The 26,875-nt window shown below is 46.7% G+C and overlaps 2 protein-coding genes across 2 annotated transcripts; both read right to left on the bottom strand.

Annotated features, from left to right (window-relative positions):
• Positions 1-636: 636 nt before the first annotated feature.
• On the bottom strand, positions 637-24,029 carry LOC106632940 (dynein axonemal heavy chain 5; the record flags this gene model as incomplete). Its single annotated transcript, XM_042217205.1, is given in 41 exon segments — positions 637-791; positions 868-978; positions 1,460-1,591; positions 2,390-2,530; positions 2,677-2,742; positions 4,173-4,409; positions 4,693-4,785; positions 4,973-5,179; positions 5,260-5,427; positions 5,517-5,618; positions 6,243-6,377; positions 6,474-6,563; positions 7,234-7,410; positions 7,555-7,689; positions 7,773-7,990; positions 8,587-8,718; positions 8,818-8,875; positions 9,234-9,368; positions 11,123-11,317; positions 11,543-11,730; positions 12,150-12,257; positions 12,842-12,912; positions 12,985-13,157; positions 13,247-13,393; positions 14,080-14,295; positions 14,395-14,523; positions 17,449-17,604; positions 17,697-17,807; positions 17,888-18,041; positions 18,199-18,398; positions 19,011-19,139; positions 19,900-20,011; positions 20,374-20,536; positions 20,611-20,747; positions 20,865-20,983; positions 21,061-21,210; positions 21,656-21,874; positions 21,876-21,911; positions 23,227-23,307; positions 23,466-23,562; positions 23,929-24,029. Coding segments are annotated over 40 exon segments (5,576 nt in total), but the record flags the coding sequence as incomplete, so codon positions are not given.
• Positions 23,921-25,106, bottom strand: LOC121813433 (dynein axonemal heavy chain 5-like; the record flags this gene model as incomplete). The annotated part of the gene is given in 5 exon segments (XM_042217204.1): positions 23,921-24,031; positions 24,126-24,218; positions 24,408-24,595; positions 24,771-24,855; positions 25,019-25,106. Coding segments are annotated over 5 exon segments (565 nt in total), but the record flags the coding sequence as incomplete, so codon positions are not given.
• Between the last annotated feature and the right edge of the window lie 1,769 nt (positions 25,107-26,875).

Genomic DNA, 26,875 nt, shown 5'->3' with positions numbered 1-26,875 from the left:
CCCCAACACTCAGACGATCCCCTCTGAAGGAAAAACTTTCAGCAGATAGAAAACTTTTTATTGTGTTAAATATTTGTTGGGGGCAGAATGTTCGAAAAGTAAATGAATGTCTTCCTCCGTCACCCCCAACAGGTGGTGGCAGATGGCCCCGCCCCTCCCTGATCCTGGTTCTGCTTCTTTTCTTCCTGTTAAAAGGGAGTTTTTCCTTCCCACTGTCACCAAGTGCTTGTTCACAGGGGGTCGTCTGATTGGTGGTGTTATTGTAGGGTCTTTATCTTACAGTATAAACACAGTGAGGCGGCTGTTGTTTAATTTGCTGCTATATAAATAAAATAGTTTATCACAGAACTTCATTTACAGACTTTCTTCTGCGGGTTTGTGAGGAGTTCTGCCTGAAAGGGAGGAGTGTGAATATCTTGTGGATGAGGGACACTGGATGATGATTGGACGAGTGGTGATTGGACGAGTGGTGATTGGACGAGTGCTGATTGGACGAGTGCTGATTGGACGAGTGGTGGGTCACTGAGACCGTGTCCCACCACTTGTTTACACGTCTGTCCAGTGAGTTTGTTTTTCACACCTGACTTATTTGTGTTTATTTTCCGTTGGTCACGATGAATCGCAGGAAGCACTCACCTGCTCAGTGTGATCTGGAAGGTTTGGTATCCTGCGATGAATGACGCGAGCCTCGTCAGGCTCTGCTTCCCCGACCCTCCCACCCCGACCAGCAGGGCGTTTCCTTGTGGCGTCCTCAGGATGCGTGAGATCCTCATCAGGTGGATCATCGCGTCCTGTCGTTGGACCACACACATATCAGCTGATATGAACAAAGGTCATGGTGAAGAGTGTGACAGGAGTCATCATCACCTTGAAGAAGACCAGATCCATGGCTCCGCCTCTCACCGCCTCGTTGTACTGCTGCTGAAAAGCCGACAGCCGCTCTGCCAGAAGGTCCAGCGATGGGATTGGCTCGTACACCTGTCAATCATATCAGCGTCCACACTTAGAAACCATCAGAAAACTATCCAACACTGAGGGACCTGAAGACTTTAGCTGTGTCCCAAAACGTCGGCCGCATCCTTCGGAGGACCCGGCCTTCGCGGTCTACGTGGATTAATTAGAGTAATATTAAAACTCAGTGGCCGCCATTGTTGGAAACTGGAATTGGCTGGGCCGCGCTATGAATTCTGGGTATGGTGGGCCACGAAGGACACACCCGACCCATCCTTCAGTGAAGGACGCATTCCTCAGCCGCATTTGAAGGAGTCGACGAATATGGACAGCCTTCGCTGCCTGGCTGTGACATAATCGGCCTTCGAACGCAGCCTCCGGAGGACGCTGCCGGCGTTTTGGGACAAAGCTTTAGTCTCTTTTCATTTTTGCTGGACTTTATTTAACTTACGACTAAATAAAAAAATTCACTTTAATAAAAATATTAAAATAAATCAGATTCTGAGACCTTCGGAGCCTCCAGCTCAGCGTCTTCAGGTTCATCTCCCGTCGCCTCCGGGGCTTCACGCAGGAAGTCCACAAAGCAGCTGTTCCACTGAGCATGCTCAGTCAGAGCTCTCCCATGATCCTCCACTGTGACCTGAGGGAGAGGAGCGTTAGATACAGTCCAGAAGATTTACTCACTGCTGTTTGTGCCGCACTTTAAATAAAAAGTTGTTGTTGTCTCATGAGATAAGTTCCTGTATCATCTTTAATCTGTCGGCTCTGATTCCAGAGACGTTTATTGGACAACAATGTTTTTATTTTGCACTGAAAATTCAGAAAACGTGAATCAAACCAAGAAAACAGAAGCAGGAAGTAAAACACATGACTGAACACAGAGTCAGGTGGAAACAATCAGGGCGGGAAAAACACAACGACAGGAAGTAAAAGCAGACACACAAAAAGAGACAAGCACAGAACACAAAGGGTGACAAAGACGCACAGGCAGGAAACACAGACGCAACACGAGAGCCGGCAGAAGCCGACCAAAGATGCAACGATGACGTTCATATAGCTGCTGATTTCATTCCTGAACAAAAGCCTGATATCAGAGAAATAAAGATTATTCTGAACTGTGACTCATGCAAAGCTCCTCTGGTAGCAAATCATCTGTAGAAGAACAAAATATTTGAGATTGTGATCATTTATTGTCACGTCCAGGGTTAATGAAGCTGACAGTTTGGAATCTTTTATTTGACGAGCAAATTTCCTAAAAATGGATCAACTATATCTCCCAGAAATCCCCTTCTCTTAGTTTTCAGTATTATTAACATTTATTGAGTTATTTAGTGCAAAAAGGAAACTCAGTCTTTGCCAAAACAAGCAGCAGGTCATGTTCTTTCTGTTCTGTAAGCTGTGACTGAGGGCCACAGTGCTGATGTCAGAGCGCACACACCGCCTCCACGATGCTGCCGAACGCTCGTCTGTCGCCGCTGTCGACAAATCGATCGGCGATCGCTCTGCAGCACTCGTGATGGAAGAGAGCTGAGAGGAGCTCAGAGCTCTGACACACCTCCGACTTCACCGTGAGGATCCCCTGAAACACACAGGGACTCGTTCACGTCGCCGGGTCAGAGAGTTGCTTCAGGATAAATGTACGAGTGAGAAAGTCTCAGGAAAAAGGACAAAACGTTTATTCAGGATTAAAAGAAGAAGAAATAAAACCACGTGTGATTTTTTTACCTGCCAGATTCTGCTGAGGTCACGCAGGTTGAAGATGTAGTGAAACTTTGCAGGAGACGGTAACATCTGAGGAGAGAGAAGATCACATCTGAGAAACATCCACAGACTGAATGCAAACAAAATCAAGTCAAGCAAAGTTACAATTACAGCAAAACTCATCAACATGTCAAATTTGTTCGGGTGCCTGGGTCGTCGAGTTTGCAGTTTGACATTATTGAACTTTGATGTTATTGATCATTTCTGGTCTTTTGCTTTCTTTGTCAGAGTTCTCTGTCTATGGTTTCTGTGTCCATAGCTGCTCTGTCTCCCCTCGTCGAGGCTGCGTCTGTGTTGTTTCCTGAGAAGTTCTGCTTTGTGTTCTTTTTCTCTCCCTCTGTCGCCTGGGCGGAGCTCATTGTGGGCTCCGCCTTTGGCCTACATACCTGGGGGATGATCAACACCTGCGTCTTATTAACTGGCCTCTACTAAAGGGAAGAAGCCAGGCTGCTCTTCGCTGGATCGTTGCTTGACCTGTGTCGGTGAAATCCCGGCTTGGACACTACAGTCTAGTTCCCGCGTCTCAGCTTCTTGTGTTAACGCTTTTGTTTCCTGTGTACAGACCTCCTGGACCTGCTCTTGTTCCCTACGGAGTTTCTGGTGCGAGAGAGGAATGAATGACTGGTGAGGCACCGAGAGAGACTGAAGAGGAGTGAGAGTGTTGCCCTGCTTTTCCCCGTGGATTCCCTGGAGCCCTGATCCCCGCACGCTTGTATATAGCACTGAGTCCCTGTCACACATTTCACCTGGTGTTTGTGAAGAAAAGCCTTCTGTTCTTCCTTTGAGCAAGGAGTCCTGCGTTGGAGTCCCCCAGTGACTGGAACATTTCCTCTTTTACTTTAACATGAGACTCTTTCAACGTGTCTGCTTCTGCCTCCTCGTGTCGTCAGCCCTGATTTGTCCAGCTGTGTTTCCCTCCTGTCTCCCTGGTTGCTCCCTCTGTGGATTTAGCCCTGTGTTTCCTCCCTCATCTCCCACTGTGTTCTGTCTGCCAGCCTGCCTGTTTACTTTATTAGTATTTTCAGTTTATTTTGAGCAATAAAGGTGCTGAGTTTGCACTTTAGGTCCTATCTTGCCTTCACGTGACAAAATTGGCATCAGGTGTTTGAAAATCTGAATCTGTGCAGTAAATGTGACCTTCAAATGAAAAGCAGAGACATTTAATCTCCACCATCATTAAATGAAGCGGTGAACTAATCACGAGCATAGATCTGATACATCCTGGATGAAGTTTGATGATGACTTTGATTATCAAGTATTGATTATCCTGATTAGAACAAAGTCCCTCCTCATGTCCTCCTAATATATGAGAATTAACCTGAAAAAAGCTCAGAGGGGATCTTTCAGTGATCATCAGCTGCTTTAAATATAAGTTTTTAATGACTGTTTATAAAGAATTAAATACATTTTAGCCTTCTTTTATTCTGAAGGTCCGATTTGATCTTATTTAAAAAACAAACCTTCGCCTTCACGGCCTGCCACACCCGCCTGGTGGTGGGGACGAGGGCGGCGGCGAGCTGGCACACCGGGCCGGGGAAGCCTCTCTCTGGGCAGAAGTAGCCCTGAGCCACAGTGCCAAAGATCTTATCGATGGAGGAGTTGGAGGGCAGCGTGCAGTTAAAGATGGAGAACTGGCGCTTCAGACGCTGAGGGATGTCGTTCCGACCGCCGCCGGGGTGAATCATGGCTGCCACCAGCTGGTAAACATCATTACACACATCAGTCAGTCACAGAGCAGATGATCTAACATCATCATCATCATCATCTCTCTGTTTATGATTTAAAACTTTTGAAGGAATCCCTCAAACCAACAAGTTTGTGTTCACTTCCTGTATTTCCCTCCACTTCATTAGGTACCGCTGTGATACTCCAGTATATCTGTAGCGTCCTCCTGCCTTTGCTCACAGCAACCTTCATCAGTCTGTCACCATGGAAACATCCAGAATGTGCCACAGCGCTCCAACCACAGCCAAACTTCACCTGAACATCCACCACAGTGATGAACTCTCCTGGACGATCCAGGCTGTAGAAACCTCCCTGCTCCATCAGCTGACGCACGATCTCATTGGTTATCTGAGTGAGATGTGGGGGCGTGTCAGAGATACAATAATCTGATTGGTTACATGCATATCAAAGAGAACAGGGTGGGGGAAAAACTGAGCTGATTGGTTATTTGTGATGTGAGGTGGAGGTTATTCTGTGAGAAACAAAGAGGTAAGCTAGCAAAAGTTTGACCAATCACAGAGAGCCTGAAGCCCACCTGGTCGCCCCATTCGTTGATTACGGGCATGTTGATGTCGTCTATGAAGACGGTCATCCTGCGTCCGGCCGGCGGCCCGTAGGTGGTGCCCATGCGTTTGTCGATGTAGCTCTCGAGCGTCCTCTGGAACATGCCGGGCAGCGTGGCCGAAGAGAAGTTCACCGTCTTACTGAGGTGGAGCTCTGGGTCGAGCCTTCCAGTGTAGCCCTACAGGGGGAGCCAGAGAGCAAGCTGCATGCTGTAGCCTGTGCTAGCCTGTGCTGGTGAACGGCTGAGCGCACTCTTACTTTAATCATGACGGTCTTGGCTGTTCCTTGCTCTCCGATCAGCAGCACGGCCTTCCTCTGCTTCATGATGGTCTGCATCAGGAAGTCCGTCCTCACGTTGTCTACGTTGGGAACCAGGATGGACGAGTAGTCAGGGACGTGGTCTTTGGGGTAGACATACTCTGGGACCTGATCAGAACCATAAACACAGAACATGCATGAAGCATGCTGACTTCATTCTCTGCGATTAACACTCAGGAGAAACATAGTCCTCTCACCTTGTTGGACCAGTGCTCCCAGTGTCCCTGCTCGCTGACGGTGAACTCAAAGATGGTCTGGTTGTCCTGAGTGGGTGGCAGGTCCAGAGATGAGCTGTGGGCCTTTGAGACAAAAACAAAAACATCTTTCAACTCAAATGGAATATTTACATCCATTTCCAACCAGATATATCCTTTAAAAACCTTTTTTTAAAGTCCCATGTGACTCGTTTGCTCCAGCCGTGGAGGCCGTGGTGTTCAGGATTGTGATAACAGAGCAGGACTGACTCATTTCCAGATGAGTGACCTTTTGTTAGACGTCTTTTAGCTTTTTGCTTGGAACCAGTCAAAGTTTGATTGGTTTGGTATCTAAACTTAATAAAGTGGGTGCTGATCATCAGTCTGTAAACTGGGGATCATTTTCTTTCTAATGTGACAGGCTCTTCAAATGGCACTGGTGTCACTGGGTCCAAGGTTGTACACAAAGTACTGCAAACTTTTTTTCTTTTAGCATAAAATGGTGAAACTGTTCTCGATTAGGAGCAGACGTCAGTGTGTTGGAAAAGTGGTACGAGAATCTGACCAGGACCGTGGGTAGGTCATAGCCTTAATCCTAGCCCTCTACTTAAGGGTGGGGGCGGATAAAGGTGAGTAATCCCGCCTCTGTAGACGGTAAAAATTCACACTACGGGTTCATTTGATTTGAAAACGAGGTTTGTTATGGAGTCAAAGAAAACTTTCACACACCTTCAGGAAGGCCTCCATCTTGGCTCTGTCATCCAGCTCCAGCAGTGCACCCAGAGACCACATGACCGCAAAGACAAACATGCGTCCCACATGATCATGGCCACCCTGTTTGTCCTGCGCTGCGGGGAGCAAACCCTGAAAGCACAGATATGAAAAATAACCAAACAAAAGGGCAACAAGAACTTTGGACTCAGATTCTAGTTTTTCTGGTGTTTTACTGCTGTGTCCCACCTGCAGCAGGTCAATAGTCTGTTTGATGTACATACACTCCAGCACCTGCATCTTAGGGGACACAGCAGTGAAGACAAAGTCCAACAAGTCCTGAAACAGAAGAATACAAAACTAACCTTTAGCTTTCCTGCTGTCTGATGATTTCTTTACCTTCAAGGTTGATGCATTTCTAATCTCTGCTTACAACGTCATCAGTAACTGATGTTTGGCTACATGGGTGCTGGAAACAAGCGATAATCACCAAACTGAACAGACTTTAATGGTCAAGTGCTAAAAACTGCAGTTCCTCTAACAGCCACCAGAGGTGGATGGGGTAACAGGGTAACATGTCCAACGTTACAGCAGAAATAAACGTGTTTACAGCGGGTAAGAAAACCTGTTTGGTGTCTATAGCAGTGTTCATGTCTCACTAAGTTCACTATGATTAATTATGGAGCTCATCAGGGTGCTGTGCTGGGACCAGTTTGAGTCACAGTGCACTTGCTTCTCCTCGTTTCTCCTTCTTTTGTGTAATATTGGAGAGTCTGTGGCCGACAACACAAAGTGCTTGGAGGTGATAGTTGTTGTGAATTGGTGCTACATAAATAAAACTGAAGAGAATTGAATTAAGAAGCTTTGATCCTTGTTTGCTGAGTTCAGATGAGGTTATTTTATGGTTCACTGCTTTGCTGCTCCTTTGTTGTGTATGTTTGTCCAGGTGGTAACATCTTATCAATATTAAAATGATAAATAAGTCTAATTGTGTCCCGGCGGCTCTCACCTGGTAGCAGCAGTCGAAGCAGTGTTTCAGAGCGCTGGCCTGCTGCTCTGCTAGTTTCTGTAACCAGGCCTGCAGGACGGGCCTCCAGCTGAGCACTGACGAGCTCATGAACACCATCCCGTTCCTGGACACGGTGGCTGGGGAGGCGTTGTCGATGTTGTGGGGCTCAAAGACAATCTGAGGGAAGAATATAAAATATATGGGCTGACTTGACCTCGATGCATCTCCGGTTTCTGATCATGATGTTTGTGGATTATGTCAAACTGCACCACAGTGACTGTCTGGCTGAAGTGAGGTGAGCTTTGTTTGTTTTGCTATGACCTTGCAGCAGGGAGCCATGGGGATTCGATCGCCATTCGCCAGCGTCAGAGTTTTGTTGTCGTCTAAAACAGAGTTCAGATTCTCGATCCAGATGGCATCAACCGGACCATCCAGCACAATCCAGATGTATTCCCCCTGACACACACACACACACACGTACATATACATCTGCACTGGAGCATCATGAATGTAGGGAACATGCTTGAGCTTCCATCAACCTTTTTGCCTTTCAGAGTTTTCCTCCACAGTGTGGAGAAAATGCCGTCCGTCCAGTCGTTGGTGGTCACGTCCAGCATGCCGAACATCTGCGAGGCTGTGATGGCTTTCGGGTTCATCCTCATCTCTCGGTGGGGCGAGCCGCACTCAGACATGGCCTTCATCAGCGTGTGGACGCACGCCGTCTTCCCAGCACCGCTCGGACCCAGCGTCATCATACCTGCACGAGCACAGGACAGCTCGACTCCCATGTGTGCTGAAGACTCTTTAGCATTGCCATCAGTGTGTCTGTGACCTCAGCATTATTGAACACTGGTTGTATATAAAATAAAGGTTTGTGCACCAGAAGCTTTTTAAACTTTTATATACCAAATTATATTAAATAACATTTATGTTTTTAATAAGCTGTTGGTTTCTAAGTGTGTAATATCCTGTTACTATATCCACAGTGAGTGTGGGTTATGTTGTTGTGACAGCAGCCAAAGACAGATTGTGTTGGTGTTGTGTTTAACAGCGTCAGTGAAGCCATAATGTTGTGAAGCTCTGAGTACATGTAGAATAATAACCTGCACTGAAAACTGTTTAAACCTCATGTTGAGGAGAAAGTTAGCAAACCTTTGCAGCACTTTGTAATCACATTAGACTGATGAGTCTAAACGTGCAGTTTATGTGTTTAATGACCATAGAAACTCATGTTGAGCCTGCTTTCCACTAATTTACACTGGAACTGTAAATGAAGCTGAGTGGCGAGACGAGAAAGACTAATTAATGTGTCACTGCGTCCAGATAATTGTGTCTGTCTGTCAGGATCTTCACCATGTCGGACTCTCTGCGTCTCATAGAGCTGGACCAGTTTGAGGATCCAGGGCGGGTGAGGGATCAGACCGGCCTGCTGAGCCTGATTAAAGATGGCCGACTCCAAGTCTGGATAACCGGCTTTATCCAGAACTGCAGAGGGGGAAGAAAGAAAAGCACACAGTATGAGAGCCGTCGTGTACTCATGGAGCCTCTGCTAGTGTGTTTCAGTGTTATGTGAAAGAAACGTACCAATGCCAGGAAACAGGTCATTGATCAGACTCATAAACAGAGGCTCGTCCTCGTCCACCTGCAGAAAGTCACACAAGCAATCAGGATGGCTGACTGTTGCAATGACAAGGGCTCCCCCTAGTGGGCAACTCTAACAGTCTAATAATAATGAAATGAAAACTTTAAACATAAAGTCTAATTTCTGCATTTAAATGGTAAATGGCCTGCATTTGTATAGCGCTTTTCTAGTCCATACACTACATTCAGTCATCCACCCATTCACACACACATTCACACACTGGTGATGGCAGCTACATTGTAGCCACAGCTGCCCTGGGGCGCACTGACAGAGGCGAGGCTGCCGGACACTGGCGCCACCGAGCCCTCTGACCACCACCACCAGTATCACCAGTACCATTTATTACTAACACACACACCAATTTGGAGAGGTTCATGTCCCTCAGGACCCTCATCACCACGGTCTTCTCTGGTTCTGACGGGTTAGATCGCTTCACAGCTCCCAACGTCCTCAAAACCGACAAAATGTTCCTCAGACCGAAATCATAATGGACCTGGTAAGAAAGACCAGAGAAGTATAAATAATAATATAACTAAATGTACAGTGGGGCAAAAAAGTATTTAGTCAGCCACCGATTGTGCAAGTTCCCCCACTTAAAATGATGACAGAGGTCAGTAATTTGCACCAGAGGTACACTTCAACTGTGAGAGACAGAATGTGAAAAAAAAATCCATGAATCCACATGGTAGGATTTGTAAAGAATTTATTCGTAAATCAGGGTGGAAAATAAGTATTTGGTCACCTCAAACAAGGAAAATCTCTGGCTCTCACAGACCTGTAACGTCTTCTGTAAGAAGCTTTTCTGTCCCCCACTCGTTACCTGTATGAATGGCACCTGTTTGAACTCATCATCTGTATAAAAGACACCTGTCCACAGCCTCAAACAGTCAGACTCCAAACTCCGCCATGGCCAAGACCAAAGAGCTTTCGAAGGACACCAGGAAAAGTATTGTAGACCTGCACCAGACTGGGAAGAGTGAATCTACAATAGGCAAGCAGCTTGGTGTGAAAAAATCAACTGTGGGAGCAATCATCAGAAAATGGAAGACATACAAGACCACTGATAATCTCCCTCGATCTGGGGCTCCACGCAAGATCTCATCCCGTGGGGTCAAAATGATCATGAGAACGGTGAGCAAAGATCCCAGAACCACACGGGGGGACCTGGTGAATGACCTGCAGAGAGCTGGGACCAAAGTAACAAAGGTCACCATCAGTAACACACTACAACGGCAGGGAATCAAATCCCGCAGTGCCAGACGTGTTCGCTGCTGAAGCCAGTGCATGTCCAGGCCCGTCTGAAGTTTGCCAGAGAGCACATGGATGATACAGCAGAGGATTGGGAGAATGTCATGTGGTCAGATGAAACCAAAGTAGAACTTTTTGGTATAAACTCAACTCGTCGTGTTTGGAGGAAGAAGAATACTGAGTTGCATCCCAAGAACACCATACCTACTGTGAAGCATGGGGGTGGAAACATCATGCTATGGGGCTGTTTTTCTGCCAAGGGGACAGGACGACTGATCCGTGTTAAGGACAGAATGAATGGGGCCATGTATCGTGAGATTTTGAGCCAAAACCTCCTTCCATCAGTGAGAACTTTGAAGATGAAACGAGGCTGGGTCTTCCAACATGACAATGATCCAAAACACACCGCCCGGGCAACAAAGGAGTGGCTCCGTAAGAAGCATTTGAAAGTCCTGGAGTGGCCTAGCCAGTCTCCAGACCTCAACCCCATAGAAAATCTGTGGCGGGAGTTGAAAGTCCGTGTTGCTCGGCGACAGCCCCAAAACATCACTGCTCTCGAGAAGATCTGCATGGAGGAATGGGCCAAAATACCAGCTACTGTGTGTGCAAACCTGGTAAAGACCTATAGTAAACGTTTGACCTCTGTTATTGCCAACAAAGGTTATGTTACAAAGTATTGAGTTGTATTTTTGTTATTGACCAAATACTTATTTTCCACCCTGATTTACGAATAAATTCTTTACAAATCCTACCATGTGGATTCATGGATTTTTTCACATTCTGTCTCTCACAGTTGAAGTGTACCTCTGGTGCAAATTACTGACCTCTGTCATCATTTTAGGTGGGGGAACTTGCACAATCGGTGGCTGACTAAATACTTTTTTGTCCCACTGTATGAGTAACACTTTACAAAGAAAGGCAACGGAGAAATGAGAAAATCCATCATCTAACACCAAGAAGGACAGGATGTGTGGTGGTTACAGCTGCAGGATCACCCACCTGTTTGGACAGCTGCTCCTCACACAGTTTGTAGAGGGTGTAGAACTTCCTGCTTAGGACCTGGTTGTCACGGAAACCAGCACTGGCCAATTTAACCCTCATGATGATGGCTCGGTCCGGGACCATCATGGCTACCGTGCGGAACTGAATCTTCAGGTTTTCCGGCAGCTCCTGACGGCCGGCATAACCGGGATTCTGGAAAACCGAGAAGTTACTAGAACTTTCTGAGCGGAGGAACATCAGCACGCTCAGTGCTGGACCTGTGGCTCACTGTAGTTACTGAGCTGCCTTCATGTATCCACAACTGCTCACCTAAAGAACACTGAATACTGAACAGTGCATTGTTTCATATGCAGAGTGACTCTGATGATTTATCGTTGACTTATACTAACACCAGAGTGTTCATTAGATCAGAGGTACCATGGTGAGGAAGATGCCGAACTCGGGATCCATGTCGACCACGTCTCCGTCGGTGAAGACGAACTGCTTCTTCTTGTTCTTCTTACACTGCAGCACGATGTAGATCTGCTGGGCGGCGACAGAAAGCACCGGCAGCTCGATGCGGTTAAACTCATCGAAGCAGCCCCAGGCTCCGGACTGAGCCAGACCTGCAGACACAGCACTGCACTTTCAGATCAGCATTTTGATGGAATGATCACATGTTTATTACATGTTAAGAAGATGCCGTGACTTAGGTATCATACAGAGTTATGTATCATAGAAGAGTGGGCGACTGGCCTCCACTGACTTCCACACTTTTGTCTCTGACTCAGGAGAAACATGTCTTCATGAGGATCTGCAGCTCTGGCATGGCTCTGTATTCAAGAACAGCTAATGAACATTTGTTCCAGGTTCCACAGACAACAGCTGTGGGTCCATGTTAGGTAGTGAACCTCTGCAGAGGTTGTCCTGTCAGAGCGGGCCGGGCCTCGTGGTTGACTAACCTCTCTTCTACTCAGTGGGTTGATAAGATGGTGACAACAGCAGGACAATATTTCCAGTGTCCACCATCCACACACTCACACACCTTTGTAGATGCGTCCCAGTCCTCTGTAGTCCATCTGGTCCGAACAGTTAAAGACCACCACATACTTCCCCAGACAGCGACCCATGTCTTTAGTGGTCTCCGTTTTACCTGCAAACACACACACACACACACACACACACACACACACACACACACACACACACACACACACACCACACACACACACACACACACACACACACACACACACAGACAGACAGACAGACACGCACGCACGCACGCACGCACGCACGCACGCACCACACACACACACCACACGCACACACACACACACACACCCACACAGCACAAGCACTCATTTTACACACACACACACACACACCACACACACACACACACACACACCACACACACACACACACACACACACACCACAGCAGCATGCAAGAGTTCAGCTTCATTTTACACACACACACACACACAGACAGACAGACAGACACGCACGCACGCACGCACACACACACACACAAACACACAGACACAGACAGACACACACACACACAGCACGCAGAGAGTTCACTTCATTTTACCTTAATCAGGAAATTACATGGGCATCCACATGAATGCACACACACACACACACACACACACACACACACACACACACACACACACAAAACACACACACACACACACACACACACACACACACACACACAAGCACACATTACCGGTTCCTGCTGGTCCGGCCGGAGCTCCGCCCATACTCATCCCCAGAGCCTGGGACAGAGTGATGTAACACCTGGACAGATGTTCAGTGTTTGTGAATCAGTCAGTCCACAGGCCTCAGTCAGTGAGGCTGGAGTGTGTGTACCTGTCTGTCAGTGGGGTGATGACCAGCCTGTCTGTGCAGCCCAGGTATTCATTACAGTAGCTGAACTCCACATCTGTGATCTGGATGACACATCTGTCCGTCTCCTCCAGGAAGTAAAACCTCGACTGTTTCTGCCATTCGAAGTCTGAAGCCGACCGCACGTTCATCCTCACCTGACAAACACAAAGTCATATGACCCACTCTGACAGACACTATCAAACAGTATTTAGATGTTTGTTTATATGTTTGCTCTTTTGTTCACCAGATCATCGAAAATGTCTCTCTGGTGGACGTGGATGGTGATCAGCGTCTCATATTTGGTCCTCTCGTTCCTGCTCAGCTCTCGAGTCGTCATGTCGATGAGCTCATTGAGGAGGTTCAGGAACTTCTGATTGGTGGTTTGCATGATCTGACAACCAATAAGATGGGGGCAGTCAGGAGAGAAGAATGACACGATAACACCCTGTAAATAATCACCATAGCCTTAATTATATTCTATCTTATTTTATTTAGAGAGCTCCAAATCACAACAAAAGTTGCCTCAAGACTCTTCTGTCCCACACGGACTTGAGTTTAGCCTTTTGACCCAAACCACAGTTTTCCTTTTCTTTTTGTACCAACCAACTTGGAGGGTTGGTTTGGTTACCCAGCTACGGGGTTTGGTTGTGTTAACTGGATTCTGACTGAAACACAATTAAAACAAAACGCACTAACCTGAAAAGTGGAAGAGAGAACACGATGAACACAAAGAAACGGCATCGACTTGTTACTAAAAGAGCCAATCTCTTAATTCTGCATAAATTCAAGCTGTAATTACTGACTGTTTCTTTCTTCTGTAAAGTTGAGTTTTAACTGAGAGTCTGTAGGAAGCATATTCAGAGCAATTATCTGACCAATAATGTGGCTGCTGTGATGTTCATTGACTGTCCAACAATAGTTTCAGTGAGGGTGATTCTGTGGTTTGTGTTGGACATTACCGTAGATTACGACGTAGCAGACACAGTCAAAGTGATGCAGCATTACTGGATAACTTTAGATCTCCACCCTCTTACATAAATATGGTCACGTTTGGCTCGAATTGAGGCATAAAAGCACCTTCTTGTCAGACTTGCTGAGGACGAGTGCTTCTTCTGCGTCTCTCGTCCAGATCATCTGGATTCCCAGCAGGCCAATCTGAGCCGGGAACGCCGACTGGAACTCCAGCAGCTTAAAGGCGGAGTCACTGATGGCCAGGTAAGCCTGACAGATGATAGCATGAAGGGTTCCCCTCACCCCAGCTAGCAGCTCTCCTAACCACACCTCCACATTCCCCTGCAAGTGGAGGTGAGATGCTGATTGATAAAATGATTCAGTTTAAGGGAAAAGTAACGGGGAACTTACTGGGAGGTCTCCATGTGGAGGTGAGATTACCTGTGCCAGGACTGGCTGCCTCAGCTCCACAGTTTCTCCTTCTTGGGACTGGAAACTGATCATCTGGTCGTAGATTTTCTCATTGAAAACAACTCTGTTAACGTTATCGAACAGACTGAGCAGATGAGCCTGACAGACACAGCGAGGAAGCAGATTCAACGTCATGATCAGAGGAAGGAAGAAACTCAGCAGCAGCAGCGAAGCTGAAGCATCAGACAGCAAATACAAACCCCTCAGATCTGAAACCTGTGAGCTGCTGTGTCACCTGTATAACATGTCACCTGTAAAACATGTCACCTGTAATGTGTGTCACCTGTATAGTGTGTCACCTGTATAGTGTCACCTGTATAACATGTCACCTGTAATGTGACCTGTATAACATGTCACCTGTAAATCACCTGTATAAGTCTGTCACCTGTAAAGTGTGTCACCTGTATAACATGTCACCTGTAAACATGTCACCTGTAATGTGTGTCACCTGTATAGTGTCACCTGTATATGTCACCTGTATAACATGTCACCTGTAAAGTGTCACCTGTAAAGTGTGTCACCTGTATAACATGTCACCTGTAAAGTGTGTCACCTGTATAACATGTCATGTGTATAACATGTCACCTGTATAACATGTAACCTGTAAAGTGTGTCACCTGTATAACATGTCACCTGTATAACATGTCACCTGTATAGTGTCACCTGTAAAGTGTGTCACCTGTATAACATGTCACCTGTATAACATGTCACCTGTATAACATGTCACCTGTATAACATGTAACCTGTATAAGTCACCTGTATAATGTCACCTGTATAACATGTCACCTGTAAAGTGTGTCACCTGTATAATGTCTCACCTGTAAAGTGTGTCACCTGTATAACATGTCACCTGTATAGTGTCACCTGTATAGTGTGTCACCTGTATAACATGTCACCTGTATAGTGTGTCACCTGTATAACATGTCATGTATAACATGTCACCTGTATAACATGTAACCTGTAAAGTGTGTCACCTGTATAACATGTCACCTGTATAACATGTCACCTGTAAAGTGTGTCACCTGTAAAGTGTGTCACCTGTATAATGTGTCACCTGTATAACATGTCACCTGTAAAGTGTGTCACCTGTATAACATGTCACCTGTATAACATGTCACCTGTAAAGTGTGTCACCTGTATAACATGTCACCTGTATATGTCACCTGTATAACATGTCACCTGTATAACATGTCACCTGTATAATGTCTCACCTGTAAAGTGTGTCACCTGTATAATTCACCTGTAAATGTGTGTCACCTGTATATGTCACCTGTATAGTGTCACCTGTATAACATGTCACCTGTATAGTGTCACCTGTATAGTGTGTCACCTGTATAACATGTCACCTGTATAACATGTCACCTGTATAACATGTCACCTGTATAACATGTCACCTGTAAAGTGTGTCACCTGTATAACATGTCACCTGTATAATGTCTCACCTGTAAAGTGTGTCACCTGTAAAGTGTGTCACCTGTAAAGTGTGTCACCTGTATAACATGTCACCTGTATAAGTGTGTCACCTGTATAACATGTCACCTGTATAACATGTCACCTGTATAACATGTCACCTGTAAAGTGTGTCACCTGTATAACATGTCACCTGTATAACCATGTCACCTGTATAAGTGTGTCACCTGTATAGTGTGTCACCTGTATAACATGTCACCTGTATAGTGTGTCACCTGTATAGTGTGTCACCTGTATAACATGTCACCTGTATAGTGTGTCACCTGTATAACATGTCACCTGTATAACATGTCACCTGTATAACATGTCACCTGTAAAGTGTGTCACCTGTATAACATGTCACCTGTATAATGTCTCACCTGTAAAGTGTGTCACCTGTAAAGTGTGTCACCTGTAAAGTGTGTCACCTGTATAACATGTCACCTGTATAAGTGTGTCACCTGTATATGTCACCTGTATAAATGTCACCTGTATAACATGTCACCTGTAAAGTGTGTCACCTGTATAACATGTCACCTGTATAATGTCTCACCTGTAAAGTGTGTCACCTGTAAATGTCACCTGTAAAGTGTGTCACCTGTATAACATGTCACCTGTATAGTGTGTCACCTGTATAGTGTGTCACCTGTATAGTGTGTCACCTGTATAACATGTCACCTGTATAACATGTCACCTGTATAACATGTCACCTGTAAAGTGTGTCACCTGTATAACATGTCACCTGTATAACATGTCACCTGTAAAGTGTGTCACCTGTATAACATGTCACCTGTATAACATGTCACCTGTAAGTGTCACCTGTATAACATGTCACCTGTATAACATGTCACCTGTAAAGTGTGTCACCTGTATAACATGTCACCTGTATAACATGTCACCTGTATAGTGTGTCACCTGTATAGTGTGTCACCTGTATAACATGTCACCTGTAAAGTGTGTCACCTGTATAACATGTCACCTGTAAACATGTCACCTGTATAAATGTCACCTGTATAACATGTCACCTGTAAAGTGTGTCACCTGTATAACATGTCACCTGTAAAGTGTGTCACCTGTATAACATGTCACCTGTAAAGTGTGTCACCTGTATAACATGTCACCTGTAAAGTGTGTCACCTGTATAACATGTCACCTGTAAAGTGTGTCACCTGTATAACATGTCACCTGTAAAGTCCTGTTAACATGTCACCTGTATAACATGTCACCTGTAAAGTGTGTCACCTGTATAACATGTCACCTGTAAAGTGTGTCACCTGTATAACATGTCACCTGTAAAGTGTGTCACCTGTATAACATGTCACCTGTATAGTGTGTCACCTGTATAACATGTCACCTGTATATGTCTCACCTGTAAAGTGTGTCACCTGTAAAGTGTGTCACCTGTATAACATGTCACCTGTATAATGTCACCTGTAAAGTGTGTCACCTGTATAATATGTCACCTGTAAAGTGTGTCACCTGTATAACATGTCACCTGTAAAGTGTGTCACCTGTATAATGTGTCACCTGTATAATGTCTCACCTGTAAAGTGTGTCACCTGTAAAGTGTGTCACCTGTATAGTGTGTGAGTCAGAGGCTTGGCCCAGAATCTCCAGCAGGGCGGGGTCGGACACGAAGAAAAAACGAGGGAACACCAACCGTTTCTTCTCCAGGTAACCGGACAGAGACTTCTGACAGAGCTCCAACTGCTCCAGCAGGTGAGGAAGCAGCTGCAGGAGGAGGACAGATGGAGCTGATGTGAATCAAGCATTCGTATTTTACCCTCATGGCAGAGTGTTGCTCAGAGGCACGTGGGCCGCACCTGGCTGAGCATCTCGTCTCCCACGCAGCACTGCACCACGTTGGGAACCTCGTGCGCTCGCTGCATGATCCTCAGCCACGACTTGTCGATGTTCTGGAAACGTTTGGCCTCCTGCAGGGATTAAAACTCAGATTTCAGACTTAAATATGAAAGAAAAACGATCAAATTAAAGTCTTAGTGTTTGCTCCTACCTGAGGCAGCTGCTTGGCGATGTCTCCACCCACAAACACCGCTTCAAGGTAGATCCAGAGGTTTTGAACCGACAGCCACTTCTCGATGATCTCTGAGGTGTTGGAGAGTTTCTGCACCCACAGCTGGATGGAGGGCTTGAACGGAGCGTTGTACCTGCGGAGCAAAGAGCCACAGGTGTAACCCTGCATGCACAAACAGCATTCCTACTTTTCTTTCCTGCCTCTCATGTTTTTCTTGCTTTCTGACTCTGAGACGTCTTTGCTTTCCTTCCACCCTCGTCTCCTCAACTCCTCTGCCCTCGTCTCCTCACCTGTTGCTCAGCAGGGACGTCAGCACCATCAGGCTGTCCTCCATCGTGGAGATTTTCTCTGTGGTCTCGGCTCCTTTCAGCAGCAGTTCTCCTCTGCTCCTGAAGGTGGCGAAGCTGAGCGTGTGGCTGCTCCACTCGGCCACCACGTCCTTCAGCTTGGCCTCGATGTCGCGCTCCTTCACCGCGCTGATGCAAACGTCCTGGTTCACATGGATAAAACACGTTCTCACATTAAAGCAGCTTTAATAAACTTTCAGGATTAAAACAGTTTTTCTTTCTTCTTTGAATTTTATACATTTTCTTAAAAAATCAGCTCAGATGAAAGTTTCAGAAATATTTTTCACCTGTAATCTTAATCTGGAGTTTTAGGACTGATCCAGTATTTTAGGGTTTTATGAATTCAGGTAAGAGTGGTTTACGGGGACTTTCACATGCTGCATTTCCAGGTTCATTTCTAACTTTGCACATTTCAGATTTCTGTGTGTGTGTGTGTGTGTGTGTGTGTGTGGTGTATATCTGTATGCTGTTGGGGTGTGTGTGTGTGGGTGCGTGTGCGTGTGCGTGTGCATGTGTGTGTGCGGTGTTGTGTGTTGTGTGCGGTGGTGTGTGTGGTGGTGTGTGTGTGTGTGCGTGTCGTGTGTGTCGTGTGTCGTGTGTGGTGTGTGTGTGCGTGTGCAGTGTGCTGGTGTGTGCGTGTGTGTGTGTGTGTGTGTGTGTGTGTGTGTGGTGTGTGTGCGTGTTGTGTGTGTGTGCGTGTGTGTGTGTGTGTGTTTAGGCTGGTTAGTTTACATGTGCAGTGTTTTCAGACTCACCTCGATGTCCTCTCTGTGCTTCAGCAGCGGAGCCTCTATAATGTTTCTCAGGCACAAACTGTCAGAGTCCACCTGGAAGCTGTGACCGGTCACATCGCTGAGACGAGTCCAGTGTCTGTGCAGCATCGCCTGAGCCACACAGTTATTACACATTATTATTATGTACTTTCAACATACATGTAAATATTTCACGTTTGTTGTGTACCCTGTATCTTATTGTGAAATCTCGGTCTCTGTGTTAGGTGTCTCTGTCACTTCCTGTTTTATTTTGATAGTCTTCTGTACTTTTGCTTCCTTTTCTCCTGCCCGTCTACACCTGTGTCACCCGTCTGTCCTCCGTCTCTCTAACTAGCCTTATGTGCACATGTAGCCTCACTGCTGCCCGTGGCCGATGTCACGGCGTCTGTTGTCTTTCCACTGTGGTAGCTGCAGGACGTGACACCACACCCCCGCTGAAGGCCACAGCCAAAATCCATCAGTCCACCAATGAAGCTGTTCCACAAACATTGGTGCAGTTTCTTAGTTTCCTGTTTTTCCTTTAAAAAGTATTTTATTACTCAAACGTTTGTGTAATTCCACGACACGTTCTAACATGTCTGTGTAGCTGCTCTGCAGTCGGCTGCATCAACATCAAATCATTGTAATGTGAGTGAATTTAGTGCATAAGTAACTTCAATCAGAGGTTCAGGGAGGTGATGAAATCAAGCTCCCAGCACAGCTGATTTCCTTTCACACATCCATCCTGCCCACAGCTGCTCCTCTTATCAGCGCACCGCCCTGAAACTGGACTCCACCCCAGCTCCTCCTCTCACGCCTGTGTGCTGCTGTGTAAATGCCTGCAGATGGACGTTGGTGGTATATGTGCTTCACAGTGAAATGTTTCTGGCACCTTGTTGGCCATCATGTAGAGCAGAGGACACGTCTCTGTGAAGTCATCGATGGTTTTCTTCAGATCTCTGAAGGCCTGCCACTCCTTCAGGGCCTTTGGGAGCTTCCTGATCCTGAAAGAAAGACTTCAAAACTTCATCTCTGTGTGTGAACGACATGTTTAACAATCAATGCCAATGAACAAGATTCATTTGTTTCCTAATCTCAGATTGTTTTCATCTATCCTGCTGCTTCTCAAACTGTGAGCCACTGAAGACACGAGCTGAACTGAAACGCTCACATATCCAGTTGATGTGTTTCAGCTTTGGCATTAAGAACGTTAATGACAGATTTAACATCCAAACTGAAGCTGAGCGGCTGTGCTGTGAGGTCAGAGGTCAGGATGCTTTCATTGATCAGTAAAGCAACATGTGTCTGTTTGGGAACACGTGAGGTGGAGGCTTGAACGTCCTGCTGAAGCCTTAATGAGCTGCACCTGTTCTGGAAGTCCTGCAGCTCCGCGCTGATCTTCTCGATGTTGAGGTCGGCCCACAGGATGTCGTAGTAGCCGGCGACGCTGTCGGTGACCGAGCTGTACAGACTGTAGAGTTTGGACAGCAGGGAGAGCTCCCTCCGGATCCTCTGCAGCTCCGGATACTCTGCGGGGAGGAGACGGCCGGTGAGGAAGGAGGCAGACAAACAGGAAGTGGGCGGGCGAGTCGTTCAGTCGTACCGTTCACAGGCAGCCCGAACAGCTCCTCTCCACCTGAGCAGGTGGTGTACTTCCTCCACAGCTGATCGAACTCGGCCTGAAAACTCTGCAGCCGCTCGCTGGCTTCAGCCGGGGCCACGCCCTCCACCCCCGGGCCCCTGCATTTATCATAATCAATGATATTATCAGTATGTCGCCCAGGTTCAGGGCGGGCTGATAGCATGGATATTTGGTTGGCCCCGCCCACCTGGAGCAGGTGCCTCTCTGAGGCGTACCTTTGGTTGTAGTCGGTGCAGAAGCTCTGAGCCTGGCTCTGGAGGCTCTGCACTGCAGACAGCAGGTCTGTCTTCATGCTGGGCTGAATCTGCACCAGAGTGTTCTGGGTCTGCACCACCTGAAGCCACAACACACACACATAACACACACCTGCATCCCTGCACCTGTCACATGACGCCCCTCCCTCTGACTCACCAGGTGAGTGAGGTTTTTCCAGGCGTACATCAGGCCGTCCACGCGCTCGCCGTTCCCGTCACCGTAGAGCAGCTCGTGTCTGTTGAGCAGGGCGAAGGATTCCTCCAGCGGCCCGATGGTGGCGTCGATGCGAAACTCCGCCTCCCGAACCTCCAACAGTGAGCAGGAGAGGAATGAGTGAGGGGAGGGGCTCATGAATGAATTCTACTCTGTGGGTCGTTACATGAAGGACTGAGAGAAAAAACAGCTGAAGAAAGAAAACATGACTGAATGTGAAGAAAGTACGGAGGCCTGAAAGTGCCAAAATTAAAGAAAGACTGAAATTTTAATTTTATGAAATAATTGATGCATAAAATAGATTTTATAGTATTTTGGTGCAATTAAAGAAAGAGATATTTATTCAATTGGCTAATTTCATTTTTATATATTTGTTTTGGCAGTGCCAGACATCAGCAGCTGTACGTTTATGAACAAATTAATTAATCAGAATCTAAAAGAAAAACTGGATCATTTTTCGATTATTGGGCTGAAAGAAGAATTGAAAGAAAAAGAGGAGGTGCAGACGTAACACACAGCCAATCAGATGCTGGCTCACCTCTCTGAGTGCAGCCATGGCTGCTCTGACATCATCCAGGTCTGAGATTGGACGCTGCAGACGCTTCGTGAGCGCGTCCACGAACGACAGGATGTCGTTCATGTCGGCGGACGCTCGGCGGTTCAGAGCGGCGCCGAAAGCTCGTTTCCAGGAGCGACACTCGTGAGTGAGCGAACGCTTCAGCTGGTCGGTGTCCAACAGGATCGAACCCGCTGTGTAAAATCGCAGGGAGCTCCGAAATCTGTTCCTCCAGCCTCTGCAGGCACAGCAAGGCATCATGGGTAAATCCACTACAAGTATGGTCAAAATCAGCTGCTCTAAAGGACGTGAGGCTCATTTTCTTTCAGCTCTGACACATTAGCAGTAGCGGTGGGTTTTGATAATCGATTTATCGATTAAAATCGATTCTGGCTTGGATAACGTGATATCGATTCATTAAAATCCTGAATCGATTTTTAATATAAATTTATTTTGCCCGAAACGCCAGAATCTCAGGTTAAACCTCACAAAATTTCAACAACCACCAAACAGCTAAAACAGTAAATGAGAGCAGGTACACGGATTCTGCACAAAGACGTAAACACAAAGCGCGAACCCGCCGACGAATCAGAATCAGTGAGATGTCGCCTTTCTCACCCGACGGCACGGACACGGTCGGGGCTGAAAGCCGACAGCTCGCTGATTCTGATGTTTCGGTGGGTCGCGCTTTGTGTGGGCGTAACCTCAATACTGAACAAATTTAAACTGTTTAAAATGATGCAAAATTGCAAACGCTCAGCTGTGTCTCTAATCAAACCTCTGTAACTTGGCTCTGCTTCACTTCAGCAGCATCAGGTAACGTTCATGTGTTGATTCATGGTTTCTTTCATTTTTGATCTACTGCAGAATATTTTTATAAAATCCCAGAACAGGAAAATGTCCTTCATGCTTTTCTAGGTTTTATCCTCAGCTACTTTGACACAAAGGCCTCTGCTGTGATGCTCACACTTTGATAAAGTCTCGCAAGTGTCAGGTTTCTTTTTATAGATATAAAAATGTGGAAATGTACTGATGCATGACCTGAATTATAATATTTCTGACTGTCTGAGGCTAAATTTCCCCGATTCAAATCGAATTGAATCGAATCGATTCTAGAAATCAGTGACGATACCCAGCCCTAATTAGCAATGATGGCTCTGTGGAAACTAAACTAACCAGCGCCCCCTGCTGCACTACCACTGAACTGCAACTGCAGGACTGTCCAATGTTTATTGAGAATGAATTACACGATAAATTACATTTTTCTTGGGAATAGAAACATTTTAGAAAGTGAAAACAATTTCATTTTGAACATTTATGACTTTAATTCCTGAATGTTTTTTCCTCCAGCTGCCCTTTAATGACCCCAGACTGCTGTAGCAGTGATACATTTACATTTGTTATTATAAAAGTACTACTGCTGCACTGCAAACACTTTTCTTTTGTTTCCTTGTTTGATTTTGTGTGTTTACTAATAACTCAGGTAAAAACATAATAAGCTGGAAATGCACGGCGATGTTCAGTGGTGTGTCTGTAACAGGAAGTAGACTCACAGAGTAGAAGCAGATCTGAGCGCTGAACTCCGTCAGGGAGGGGTCGGACTGCAGGAAGGCCTGCACCTGGTCCTCTGGGTCCTAAACACAGCCAGCTGTTAGTGCAGCTCAACAACACTAAGACCAACCTGAACACACACACACACACACACACACACACACACACACACACACACAAACAACACTATACACACACAGACAACACACACACACACACACATACACACACACACACACACCTGGTTCCACAGGGTGGAGAAGTGGCCGAGGTCATTCAGGGTTTCAGCAGCCTGAGCTTTCAGGTGTGACACGATGGAGCTGAGCTGCATCACCAACCTGCTCCAAACATCATCATCATCAGAACATGCACTGATGGGCTGACTGTCATGTGATCACGTGATGAACATGTGAAACTGATCAGACAGCACTGAGGACACAGACACTCTAACACTGTCCAGGTTCAAGCCCAGGACCCTCCTGCAGTGGTGCAGCAGCACTAACCGCTGAGCCTCTGTGCACCATCTGAATTTGTCGCAGGTCACTTTGAGAGTTTGTGCAGGGACTGCAGAACTTTCCTCCACAGGACCCACTCTGTGTGTTTCAGTCAAAGGACGTCAGCTGCAGGTGTGATTGTGCATCTCTGCGTGTCCACAGCGTCTCAGCCAGACAAACATCCTGTCATGTCTCTGCTGTTTTACTGACCTGCTGATGTCTTTGTGTTCAGCCAGCTGTCTGTCCAGCGCTCGCAGCACCCTGGCTTCACTGCCACGTCCTCTCCTCCGCTACGACCCGCCGCCTGCTCCGCCTGAGAAACAGAAAGAGGGGCGGGATGAAGCTGGACTGCGATTGGCTGCCTGCTACCAGGTGATTTTAAAGCAGGATGAGTCAGATGAGCGTACCTGCTGCTGTTTGTACTGCAGGTGAGAGTAAGTCCACAGAGGGACGTCTTTGGTCACAGACAGCACGACGCCCACCAGCTTATTCACCACAGACTGAGACGTGAGAAGGACACACAGGCTGGGTAACTGACAGCAGTGACGGGCAGGTGCATGAACATGACATTAACTACAAGGCCAGTCCTGTGTGACGTCCTGCTGTGAAACCAGACGGTGGACCTGCCGACACATGAGAACTTCCAAAATGTTACTGAGGGTCAAATCTGCTCCTCTGGACACAAATACCTGAATGTCATCCAGACTGGGTCTGAGGACCATGTTGGGGATTGCAAGCTGGATGGAGGTTGTGAGGAGAGGTGGAGGAGGAGCTGGCTGGGCACCGCTGGAGGAAGACACCAAGGAGGAGGAAAAGTGTGGCTGTTTTTTGGAGACATGAAGTCTCCTCCTCAGGGCCTCCAGGGAGGATCTGGTGGCTGAGAGGAAACAGTCCAAGCTCAGGCGGCTTGTAAGAGGATTTGTTGGTTAAAACAGAGCAAATGTGTTTCTCTGGAAGTTCAGACTGAACAGAAGGAGGACAGAAGAAGAAGAGTACGATGGCAGGAAGGAAGAAACAGGACACAAGGAGACGTGGTAGAAAGGGAGGCTGACCTTTGACCAGAGCTTCAGTGCTGCGGTAACAGAGCTGACCAATCAGGTTGTAGAAACGACAAGGGAGACATGACAGACAGCGAGTCTGATGTTTGGAGTCTGGATGGAGACACTTAAAAGACCCCTGAGGACGACGAGCAGAGATGAATGAGTGTGTGTGTGTGTGTGTGTGTGTGTGTGTGGTGTGTGTGTGTGATTTGTGTGTGTGTGTGTGTGTGTGTGTGTGTGTGTGTGTGTGTGTGTGTGACCTCGAGGTTAACAGTCTCCACAGTCTTCATCTTCCTCTTCAGCTCCTCGATCAGTTCGTACACGTATCTCTCCACCTGCTGACTCTGCCTGCACACAGACATGGACACACACAGACACAGTGTGATGGACGCACACAGACACAGTGTGATGGACACACACAGACACAGTGTGATGGACGCACACAGACACAGTGTGATGGACGCACACAGACACAGTGTGATGGACACACAGACACAGTGTGATGGACACACACAGACACAGTGTGATGGACGCACACAGACACAGTGTGATGGACGTACACAGACACAGTGTGATGGACACAGTGATGGACACAGACACAGTGTGATGACACACACAGACACAGTGTGATGGACGCACACAGACACAGTGTGATGGACGCACACAGACACAGTGTGATGGACGCACACAGACCAGCAGGACCAAATCTGCAGTTCCTCTAACGTCCAGCAGAGGCAGGACTGACTCAGTCCCCATAGACTCCCATGTTAAACATGTTTACAGCCTGATACAAACTGTTTGGCGTCTAAAGATCATTAAGGTTTAAAGTTGACATCATAAGGGGCGTGGCCTCTTTGGAGTCCCTGAACTGGACCTCTGGACCACGTCTGTACTGTTGGAGCCTTTTGGAGCATTTTTAATGACATTATCTGACCAACAATACAACTGCTGTGAGGTTGCTGTGGCAACACACCGTCCATCAAGGCTGAGCTCCAGGATTGGCTACTGAGCAGTAATAGGCAGGTATCTGTGTGATGTACTAACCTCATGTCAGTAAAGAGAAACCATCACAAACATCACAGAAGTCACAGTTTTGTGTCTGAACATTGTCATATTCACTTTACTTGTGATCTCACATCTGCTGCTGAGCCTGATGATTAATATATGTAAATATGGGTTTTGCTACGGCTGAACTTCTGCTTGTTGCTTTCATTTGTTTGTGGGAGTCTTTCCTCTGACTTTATCGTCACCAAGTTCTTATTTTTTCTGTGTCACAGTTTAACAGCTGGATATTTACAGCAGTGGGTGAGCGGCTCGACACAGCTGCAGAACTGTGACTCATGTTATATAAATGCAGCCTTTCACGTGTCAGTGTTGCTGTCAGTGTTACTGTTAGTGTTGCCGTCAGTGTTGCTGTCAGTGTTACTGTTAGTGTTGCTGTCAGTGTTACTGTTAGTGTTGCTGTCAGTGTTACTGTTAGTGTTGCTGTCAGTGTTGCTGTCAGTGTTACTGTCAGTGTTACTGTGTGTTGCTGTCAGTGTTACTGTCAGTGTTACTGTCAGTGTTACTGTCAGTGTTACTGTCAGTGTTACTGTCAGTGTTACTGTTAGTGTTACTGTCAGTGTTACTGTCAGTGTTAGCTGTCAGTGTTACTGTCAGTGTTGCTGTCAGTGTTGCTGTCAGTGTTACTGTCAGTGTTGTCTGTCAGTGTTACTGTCAGTGTTACTGTCAGTGTTACTGTCAGTGTTACTGTCAGTGTTACTGTCAGTGTTGCTGTCAGTGTTGCTGTCAGTGTTACTGTCAGTGTTACTGTCAGTGTTACTGTCAGTGTTGCTGTCAGTGTTGTTACTGTTACTGTCAGTGTTACTGTCAGTGTTGCTGTCAGTGTTGCTGTCAGTGTTGCTGTCAGTGTTACTGTCAGTGTTACTGTTAGTGTTGCTGTCAGTGTTACTGTCAGTGTTGCTGTCAGTGTTGCTGTCAGTGTTGCTGTCAGTGTTACTGTCAGTGTTGCTGTCAGTGTTGCTGTCAGTGTTGCTGTCAGTGTTACTGTCAGTGTTGCTGTCAGTGTTGCTGTCAGTGTTGCTGTCAGTGTTACATCCTCCTCCTTTATGTGGGTG

This window comes from Haplochromis burtoni, unplaced genomic scaffold, assembly GCF_018398535.1.
Source record: "Haplochromis burtoni strain Fernald_Lab_line unplaced genomic scaffold, NCSU_Asbu1 Contig_1683, whole genome shotgun sequence".
NCBI lineage: Eukaryota > Metazoa > Chordata > Actinopteri > Cichliformes > Cichlidae > Haplochromis > Haplochromis burtoni.
This window is presented reverse-complemented; position numbering and strand designations above follow the sequence as displayed.